The following is an 11,041-nucleotide window of genomic DNA, read 5'->3' as shown; positions in this document are numbered from 1 at the left end:
ACTGGGAATATGCTATGGTTATATTGCCTGTTTGCTGTGTTTGTGGGAAAACTGTGCATGCATCTTTGTATGTCCTGTGTTCCTGTTGCTGTAAAGCTATCATCATTTTCAAATCCTTTGGTACAGTTTGAGCTCTCTCAGCTGTGGGATATATTAGGTGTTGTACTTGATGTGTGTTTATGAGGTACAGATAATGAGCATGGTGCACTGCAAAATTAGAGCTCCCATCCAGAAGAACTTTCATCCTGCAGTGGCAATGATATGGGCTGCTGTATGTCAGTGAGCTTTCAGGTCTTATCCCAAGAAATGATTACAGTCAAAGCACTGGATCAGAAGAACAGAATAGTTCTGGGGCTCATTAAAACAGAATATTTTTATATATATATACCAAAAAACATATAGAGCAAAACAGTTTAGAGTATATTTTATGATTACTAATAATTTAACTAATTTTTTGAAAGTATTCTAGAGAACATGAATTTTAAAGATAAATTAGAACCTGAAAAAGTTTTAGTGGAGAAAGTATCCTATGTGTTTGAAGAGAAATAGAAATGGGAAAGGAGAATTATTAAAGAAAAAGAATTAGGAGAAAGTTCAGATGATCAAATGTGTTCATTGCCCATTTGTGAGCTGGTTTGAGATGCAATTAAACTGATAATTTAGTGTGTTTACAGTAGTTACAAGTTTTTAAGCTGCAACACTTAGAATTATATCTGTGCTTTGATCTCTCTGAAGTTTAGGGATGCCTGAATCCTTGTTTTGGCCCAGCCACTGGTATAATTAAAGTATATTTGATTTGTAATTAATGATACTTACAGCATCTCTTCCTTTAATTATGCATTCTTCTATCTGCAGAGGTGTACTAGGCCAATGAATCTGAGGGGGAAAAAAAAAAATCATAGAAAATCATTCAGCTGGCAGTCTGATCTTGTAAATCCAGCTTTTCCACTACTTTTCATGTGAAAGACGCACAGAACAGAATTACAGAATCATAGAACAGCCCAGGTTGGAAGGGACCTCACAAGATCAAGTCCAACCTTTCATGGGAAAAACAAGCCTAGAGGAGATTATCTAGCACACTGTACTATCACATCCTTAAAACCTCCAGTAACAGAGACTCAACCATGTCCCTGGGAAGGTTTTTTCAGTGACTGATTGTTCTCATTGTAAAAAATGTCTTTACTATCTCCTAGTGCAACTTGCACCCATTGCCCCTTGTCTTCTCCATGTGGATCCTTGTGAAGAAAGAGCCTCTGTCCTCTTTGTAGCTGCCCTTTAAGTACCAGAACATTGTGACAAGTTCCTCTTGAGCCTTCTCTTCTACAGGGAGAAAAGATCTAACTCCCTCAGTCTTTCCTCATAGGGCAGGTTCTTCAGCCTTTTGATCATCTCTGTGGACTTCCTTTTGCATCCTCTCCAGTTTGTCCACATTGTTCTTGAATTTTGGAGACCAGAACAGGACACAGTACTCCAGGCTTGAGAAGTGCTGAGTAGAGTAGGATTATCATGTCAGTACCTCTGCTAGTAATGACCCTGAAGATGCAGCCCAGGATCCAATTTGCCTTTGTTGCTGCAGTGATGCACTTATGACTAATGTTCAGTTTCTTGTCCACCAGGACCCCCAGGTCCCTTTCAGCAAGGCTGCTCCCCAGCCACACAGATCCTAGTCTGTGCTGGGCTCTTGGGTTACGTTGTTCCAGGTGCAGGACTTTGCACTTGTCTTTATCCTAGACTTATACTATATATGCACTTTTTCTTGTGTGTTATAAAGTTTGATCAAGTTTCTGTTACCATTTGAACAGTTTTCAAGTAAATATTCCAGATTTATTTTTAAATGTCTATAAAAGTTTACAATAAGGTAAGACTTTTTTTGTTGAAACATAACCATTTTGCTTGGGGTAACTCAGCAAACTCAATACTAGTCAACAGAATTTAAAGGAAGTTAATCTGTGGAACATATAAATTCAGTAAAAACATTTTTGCTAAGTTGTCAGTGACTTTCAACATAGAATATTAATTTTGAACTACCGATTTCCTGCTTTAAGTGACACTTAGGAAAGAAAATGGTTTACAGTGAAGTTAATGAGGGTCAGCAATTAACCTCAAGGGAGTAGGAACAGCTCTTCATAGTCAGTTAGTAGAAATGAAGCCAATTTACACAAGCAAAATTTTTTTCAGCTATCTACAGTATAAAACTTTTTTCATTCCAGATGCATGATCTATTCACATGAAAACAATGTTAAACAATGACTGAGCAGACTGGAATGTTTACTTCATTTCTTAGAACTTTTCCAAGTGAAAACAAAACATTCACTTCAGTGATATCAGGCTTGGCTGAAACCAAATAATATCAAAAAAATGCATGTCATTATTAAGACATTTTTGTCAATAGTCGAATCACAAATTATTATTCTATCTAGAAAACATTTTAAAATTGAGTTCTTCTTCTGCTAAGCTTTTTTCCTTCCTTTTTTGTAATTAAATTAACTTCATTTTCTTTAAATAATTTTAACCCAAGAAAATCTGGAGATAAATTATAAGAAAAATAAATTGCAAGGAAAGCAGGGATAAATTATGAATCCTAGAGGCTTAGTGCTTAAAAGTCAGAGGTCAGCTATATGTTATTCTTGTAAACTTCAGCAGCCTGTCAGTGTTTAGGTCTTAATGCCCAAATCAGACCACCTATGTTCAAACACCATCTGAATACTGCAAGGAACCTAAAATTAATCATAACATTTGTTTTCAATCATGGTCTTATAGTCACCTATGTATAATCAGAAGTAACTCTTATCTAGTCTCTGTATTGCTGCTCTGTAGTCTGGGGAGGTACCTGAACTCTGCTGAACTCCCATGAGGGCACTCATCCAGTCACCCTGGTCAGATCACTCCTGGTTCATTCAGTGAAAAACTCAGGGCCCACAGTCATTTACTTTACTCACTGGTCAAGGGTTGAATAGGCAACAGCTTGCCCTTAGCTCGAAAGCCTAGACGTTAGCAGATGTGGAATCTGGTATGTCCTAAGCCTAAAAGTTTGAAGTCACAGCTTCCACTTCATAAAGAAGTGTTCTAAAACGAAGGCTTTTGCCCATATCTTGTGTAGGTGGCTGTTAGGAGCAGAGGCACCACAGAGGGAATAAAACACTTGACTCTGTAACCTAATATCAAATACAGTGTGTAGGTGATTATTTTTGTATTTGGATACTTAGTCCCGGTGTTATTGAAAATATTTTACATGCACATTTCTACTTAAGACATATTGAATTAAATGCATACACGGAATTAAGAGGAAAAAGCCCAAGATGTTACACAATGCCCACACTTTGACTATAAAGTTGAAAAGCACCTGCAGAATTTGGTCCTTAAAAAAGAATTATAGAATGAATCTAGAGTCAAGGAATGGTTTGGGTTGGAAGGGACCTTTAAAAATCATCTAGGTCATCCCCATGCCATAAGCAGGGACATCTTTCATTAGATCAGGTTGCTCAAAGACCTGTCCAACCAGACCTTGAACACTTCCAGTGGTGGGGCAGCCACACCTTCTCTGGGCAACCTGTTCCAGTGTACCACCACCCGTATCATAAAAAAAATTCTTATTTATGTCTGATCTAAATCTATTCTCTTTCAGTTTAAAATCTTTGTCTCTTTTCCTGTCACTACAGGCCCTGGTAAAAAGTTTCTGTCTTTCTCCCTTTACATATTGAAAGGCTGCCATAAGTTGTCCCTACAGTCTTGTCTTCTCCAGGCTGAAAAACCCCAACTCTCTCAGCCTTTTTTCATAAGAGATGTGTTCCAGCTCTCTGACCATTTTCATGGTCCCCCTCTGAACCCACTCTAGTAGGTCCATATCTTTCTTGTACTGGGGACCCCAGAACTGGATGCAGTACTTCAGGTGAGAACTCATGAGAGCAGAGCAGAGGGGCAGAATCACCTCTCTCAACCTGCTAGCCACACTTCCTGTGATGCACCCATGACTGTGAGGGCTGCAAGCGCACATTGTCGACTCATGCACAATTTTCATCAATCAATATCCCCAAGTCCTTCTCTGTAGGGTTGTTCTCAATCTGTTCATAATTCAGTCTGTATTGATCATAGTGATTGCCCTGGCCCAGGTGTAAAATTTTGCACTTGGCCTTGTTGAACTTCATGAGGTTTGCATGGGCCCACTCATCTAACCTGTCAAGGTCCCTCTGGACGACATCTCTTTCCTCAAGCATGTAATCCGCACGATTCGTCTTGGTGTCATCCATGAACTTGCTGAGGGTGCACTTGATCCCACTGTCTATATTGTTGTTGAAGATATTAAATAGTATTGGTCCCAATACAGATCCTTGACAAACACAACTTGTTACTAGTTTCCACTTGGATATTGAGCCATTGACTCTAACTCTTTGGATGTGGCCATATAATCAATTCCTTATCCATCTAATATTCCATCCATCAAATCCGTGCCTCTCCATTTTAGAGGTAAGAAAATTGTGGAAGACCATATCAAAGTCCTTACATAAGTCTAGGTAGATGACATCCATAGCTATTCCATTGTCCACTGATGCAGTCACTCCAGTGTAGAAGGCCACTTGTTCAGTCAGGCACAATTTGTTCTTGGTGAAGCCATGCTGGCTGTCTCTAATCACCTCCCTATCTTCCATGTGTTTTGACATGTCTTCCAGGAGGATCTAATGAGAAGCTGAGGATACGTGCACAAACATTTTGCAGAGGAGATGGAGGGCTGTGCTTCCTGGGTGAGTTGTTCTAATCAAAAGTCCAAGGTATAACAGGAACTACCCTCTGTCCCTGTATCTACTACTGCTGCTACATATAAGTCATTCTTGCACAAATCCTTCTCCAAATGAAGTCCTGGTTCTTTTTTGGTTCAGCCATGTGCATATTCCCTATTATGATACTTATAATGCCTTATCTTAGCAAAAGATGTCTAAAAGGAGTAAGAAAGGCAGACATCTCTATACATTTTCCATGGGTTGTGCAGAGGTGTAGGAATCTTAGATACTCGTAGCAAATGCCTACCTCTAAAGCAAGTCCATGTCAGTTGTCTGAAGTAGATGGGTCCGAATTATGACTTTAGTGATACCTATGAGTCTCCTGAAGAAGTTTTCTATCCAGAAATTTGTTTTAAAGACTCATATCTCTTAAAAGGCTTATGAGTTTCAAGATAAATTAGCCTTAAGATTTTAATATCTTCAAGATTATTTTAGATGAGAAACTAAAAAAAATCTGCATATCAGACTTTGCTGTCATACCAAATTTCAAAATTCAATTTTATGTGCAACTTGGGTATAAGCACAGTAGTCAAAAGAATGCATAGTAAAAAATTTCTGCAAAATACTTTTGTTTGTTTGTTTTTTTTAACCTTGAAATCATCGTGAGAATTTCTTAGCTCAGTTAATACTACTGAGAAGAGGTGCTTGGTCTGTTATGATCATTTACAAAAAAATCTGTTTTAAGTGGCTTGAGATAGTAATAATTTACTAAGGTGTACTTACTGTACTTAATTATATTTATATAATTATCGCTGTTTTACTTAACTAGCATAACATAGGATGTCTTTGCACTCCATGGAAATCCAGATATTAATCAGCTGTGATAGTAGCTTTTAACTTGCCACGTATTATTTTTCCTGATGTTTAGGCTTTACAGTTATGACAACTACCAGCTTTAACTATGAATTTATTCTTTGGCAGGATTACAATCTTCTGGCAAGCTGTCAATTACTGTTGGGAAATTTTCCTGTTCATTTAGACTGGAATAACATCACACTAGCATACATTTCACTGCACTGCATGCTTGACATAATTATTGGCTTGGAGATAATTTTTCAAAACTTTTCACCCCTGCAGGTTACTCTGAAGTAAATTTTTAAATTGCTTGTTTACTGATGTTTTCTTATCTTGCACCATAATACTATCAACCTTAAGACCTGAATGATATAATTTTAGCACAGTATTTAAAAGACAGGAGAAAGCTACTTTTAGATAGAATCCTCATGGGAAAAAATTGAATTATAAGGCAGTACAGGCAACAGCTACCAAGCAAATTCAAATAGAGGAAAAACTTTAATTGGAGCTGGAATGCTAATTAGTGTCTCTAAACAGCTTCCCTATTCAGTCACTAGCCTCAAAAAACAGAATGACGTGTCTAATGAAAACTAATCTCAAGAAATTTTATGAGCTTTGTAGCACTTCAGGCTAAAATAGACTACTGTGTGAGCTAGTCTAAATTCTAGTATATGACAGAGCAATTAAACAATTCTACTACCCCATCCCTGGTTTAAGTCAATAAACAGTGCTTAATTAACACATAACTTGTGTTTAGCTGAAGCACAAATTCTGCAAAAATATCTGGCTATGACTGGATATTGTATGTATGTATCAACAAATACATAGGCAGCTTGCCTCTTGGGGAGTAATTCCAAGGGATAATCAGTCTCACTGCTAAATTGTGTGCTTCTTATTTCAGTTTGAATGTTTGAATGTATGTACATTCTTACACAATATTCAAAGGAGATACAAGCAAACCTTGCTCTTGAAGACTTATGCTCAGCCAGCTCTTGAGTGGAAATATAGCTAGATTCGCCAAAGGCAGGCTATATTATGAGGGCTCTATAGTTTATTACAAGAGATACATAAATCCTAAACTGGAGCTATCTTGTACTCAATCAGAAACAGCACATTGAAATCTACCTGCACAAGCCTATTTCAGATGTATGAAGGCATCTCGTCAGAGCAAGACCTTCATTAGTCCTTTGACGCAGAAGTGAGGAAGAAAGAATATCTGTAAGGAGTTTGTAGACAAATAGGCAGTGCAGTTTATTTTCACTCCAACAAGAGATGAAAAGTAGAAACAAAAGTCATCCTCTATGAGCTGTTAGATGACTGGGGATGAATTGCTAACATTAGTTCAAGTTTGCTGTCAACAAAGATCTGCTCTGGCACCAATTGCAATGAACTGAAATGTTTTTTTAAAATAAATTTGGCACCAGATACCAAAAAAGTTCTCTATCAGTGTGTTAGATCATTAAAAGCCTTAAAGACTTTGAATCAGATCCCAAACGTGTAGTTTGATTCCAAAGGTGGTGTCAAAGGAAATGACATCTTAGGGAAACAAAAGTCACATGGATGGTACCTCCAAAGCTTTGTCTTCACACAAGGTTTCAAGTTCTTCTATGGCTTTAATTATCTGTAAATATTGATATCCACATTTCATATTCTCCCTCATTCTTGCTACTGTTAGTGTTAGGGCATTCTTCATATAGAAACTAAGGCAAATGAGTAACTGATTAAAAAACTTATGGTAACATATGTTAAATACTCTAAGCAAGAAAATTTCTGTGTGTGTTATATGAAAGGAGAGCTAAGAAGAGTACAAAAAAAAAAAATACAAAGTAGGCAAAGGGAATACAATTTAACCAATGGAGAAGTGAGACTCTGTCTTTGTCCGAGATGATGTGGAAGGTCTATGCCACAGTTGAGAGTGAAACCCAAATCTCTAGATTCCCCAACCAATGCAAAAATGACAGTAGTACTTTTCTTCTCTGAAATTTTTTTCCCATTTTGTGTGTGTATCCATATTTTCTTTACTGGATATGAAAAGTGGTCAAATGGTCATATGCTTAACATAATGTTGGTAGATGTATACACAAACAGCTAATAGCTTATGTGAAAAGCTATAATCTACCCTTCAGAGTGCTGCTTTGTATTTGAAAGCTGAAGAGAACTGAACCTTAAGGAAAAAGTCTCTTAAATGCAGATTTATAGGATGCATACCTCACATGCATCACAAACTGAGTTTTTGGAAATGTTGAATTACTTTGGCAGACAATGCAAAAGCATTTTATGGCCACTCAGCATTTTCTTGGTTTTCTTTGGGAGTCTTCTAATATGCTTTCTAGAACTAAATTACTGGGCCATTTTACAGCAGAAGGGATACATCACTGATTGGGAATGGGTTTTACTTTGTTTTTTAGAAAGCATATTCAGACTGCAAATTGTGGAAAAAGGGATGGCAATGAATTAAAACATATAAACTGTTTTCTAGAACACAGAAGATTAAAAAGGTCTATATGAATCTGCCCCAAAGCTACCAACTTTATGAAACTTCACTTTTGCAGTTAATGACTCATCCTGGTTACCAGAGAGAGAATAAAACCCAGGAACTTGCCTCTACTTTCACTAAATTATAACTGCTGTTTTAGATTAATTAAGCTAAAGTCTTCAGTATAAAAGAATAAGTCAAAGGCTAACCCTGACACAGTTAAAGGCAGGTTAATGAACCACTTTGGTAACAATGAATCAACTAGTCTGTTGATTCCCGGAACTTGTCCCAGTATATCTCAGTAATTAAGCTCTAATATAACAGAAATGTTTCATTCAACAGTTTTCCTGATAGTGTGTGGGATAATCATGTTTTTCCTAGCTATCACTGAATGAGATCTGCACTGAGTGAACAGTGGGAAAAGAGAAAAGGATCATGACATTTGTATTCCAGGGAGCTAAGTCCCAGTGTGGTCATGTTTCTAAATATGCTAGGTCAAGCTCCATTTATTTCAATTTTTTATCTTTTGCACATCATAAAGGAAGGCAAGCAAGCAAGAAGAGCTTCCATTGATTTTTCATACTCTCCACACATGTCTCAAGACAGAGAGTATGGTTTCAGAGTAAATGGCTGATCTTCCATGTAAAAACAACAAGGAGAGCAATGAACTTCAAGAGTGTGTCCAGATGGGACAATAGTAGTTGGACAGAGTCATAAAGTGACCTATCCTATCATCCTTCCTCATACATATTTACTGCCAAATGGAGAAGAAGAGAGGGTGGGAAAGCTTATTTTATAGAAAAAACTGTTTCCTAAATGTTTTTATGTACTTGAGCTCTAATGTCTTGTCACAGGATATTAATAATATTTATCAAATTGAAAAGGAGTTAACTCATATCTCATTGTGGAGAAGCAAAGCTCAGTATTTAACATAGCTCTCTGAGGAGGTTGCTTTGGGGTTTTTTTCAGGTTTTTTTTTTAATACAGATAAATTCTCAAATGGCCTTCCTGAGTATATGCATTTCCCTATATCTAGGATTGCCTTTCCCAAACTGTTTATAAAAAGGATAAATCATACTATATCTGTTCACAGTAGTGGAACATGCTAATTACACTTAGAGATAAACAAGGTTGCTTATGGTAAAGTTGACCAGAGTGTTGACATGAGATTAGTGATATTCACTTATAAGGGGGCAGAAAGAAAAGAATTTGAAACATCATTGGTCAGTGTAGTATGGACATCAATGAAAAATATATTTCTCCAGAGGGGCTTTATTTATTCACTTTTTCATTCATTTATTAATTTGATAATGAATGAAACTGTATCAAAATGCCTTGCAGAAATTTCAAAAAGCAGATAAGGAAAACACTGAAATTTTTCAACACATCACGTATCTACAATCAAGATGATTGAGGCAGGAGCAATCTTCCTACCAGCTTCCTTTTCCACTGCATGTTTCCAGTCCTAGCTGCCAAGGGCAGAAGTAAGGAAGCCAAGGCTCACATCAGCTCAAACTCCAGCCTCTCCACTTCAATTGCCAGTTTGCCATTCAGTTGTGGTTTCCTTTATGTACCAGGCTCTCTGGTAGGATTATGACTTAAACCACCTTTCTCCCACAGACCACTGAATAGACTGCAAATGCCACTTTCAGTCACTGCTTAATAGCACTTCTGGCTCAAAGCCAATGCAAAATCCAGTTTCTAAAGAAGGCCAAAAATTAACTGCATGATTTATGCTGCTATTGAATATTTCTTATCATTTATGTGCTAAATTTCTGATGTTTTTTCTGTTGCTGTGGAAAAGTGCCCCACAAATATCAGGGAGAAATTATTCCTTGATAGTATAGTGGAGATACAGACACCAAGGATGTACTAAGTGTGAGATGCTCTAAACATTTGTAAACATGCTGAAAAAAAGTGAGAAATAGCTATATAACCCCCAGACCCTTGTGGATTATTACTGAGGAAAAAAATGGTAATTAGTGTATTTCTATAAAATATAAACATGACCTTAAAGTTCATGCACAAAACTTCTACAAAAACTCCATTATCTCATTTCCAATCATGCAAACTCTGATATTCTGCACTACACATTATGACACAAAGTTACTAATAGATATAGCTTTTTACTCCACCTCTCGGTAGTTGTCGCTGATTCGATCCAAACTCAGAGAATACAAGAGGTCTCTTCCTCCCACGAACAGTCGCTCTTGATACTCATCCAGCAGCATTATATGAAGACCAAGATATCCAAATGGGCTATGAAAGACTGACGTCCTGTTTAAATCCCAGAGCTCTGAAATACAATCAGAGTGTGAGTGATAAATACCAAATAGCTTAGCTTTCATGGCTTCATTTTCATATTCTCCTAGGGAACTAGACAAGACATTGTGGGACATTAAAATGTTAATCATATAATCTCTGAGTAAGAAAGAGGCACAAAACACCTGGGAACAGTTTACAAAATGAGCTAGCTCTCCAGAAGTTTTGTGTGTCAATTTTTACACCATAATCTTTATGCTCAATGAGATATGGATGGAGGAAAGTAAGTTTTCTCCTTAACATTTTCTGAAAAGGAAAAAACACTGCTTAAGACATTAACTGCAAATGGGAAAAATTAATAAACTGAGGGAAACTGAAAAAAATACTGGAAATTATCTCCTTGACTTTTCCTCAGGCACATCAAACTGCAGGTTTTTACTGCATGTACAATGTTGTTCTGGTTTTACTTTTTGCAGGGATGGGTTTTCTTGTTTTAAGCCCAGCACTGTCTCCACTTAGTTCATTAAAAACATTGCCTCTAAACTCAGTGAGAACAGTATGAAATCTGTCAAATTCATATTCATAATCCCTCAAGTGATTACTGATTTTGTCAAAAAATACGTTGACCAGATAAGGGGATCTGGGGCTTAGTTGCAAATGATCCAGGCTGAAGTCACTTCCACAGAGAAGGGGAAATTCATCCAGGGTAATGTTGCAGAAACTTGGAATCAGA

At 37.1% G+C, this 11,041-nt stretch overlaps 1 protein-coding gene across 1 annotated transcript in view; it reads right to left on the bottom strand.

Moving 5' to 3' along the window:
* SEMA3E (semaphorin 3E) overlaps positions 1-10,336 on the bottom strand; it is a 66,486-nt gene extending 56,150 nt beyond the window's left edge. The window contains exons 1-2 of the mRNA XM_010177662.1: positions 10,182-10,336; positions 817-876 (exon numbers count right to left, since the gene is read on the bottom strand). Coding sequence (XP_010175964.1) covers positions 817-876; positions 10,182-10,277 — 156 coding nt within the window. The 5' untranslated portion in view covers positions 10,278-10,336. The remainder of the gene's footprint in view (positions 1-816; positions 877-10,181) is intronic.
* Between the last annotated feature and the right edge of the window lie 705 nt (positions 10,337-11,041).

Source organism: Antrostomus carolinensis, unplaced genomic scaffold (assembly GCF_000700745.2).
Source record: "Antrostomus carolinensis isolate BGI_N321 unplaced genomic scaffold, ASM70074v2 scaffold2021, whole genome shotgun sequence".
Taxonomy (NCBI): Eukaryota; Metazoa; Chordata; class Aves; order Caprimulgiformes; family Caprimulgidae; genus Antrostomus; species Antrostomus carolinensis.
Note: the sequence above shows the minus strand (reverse complement) of the source record. Positions and strands in the feature narration are given on the sequence as shown.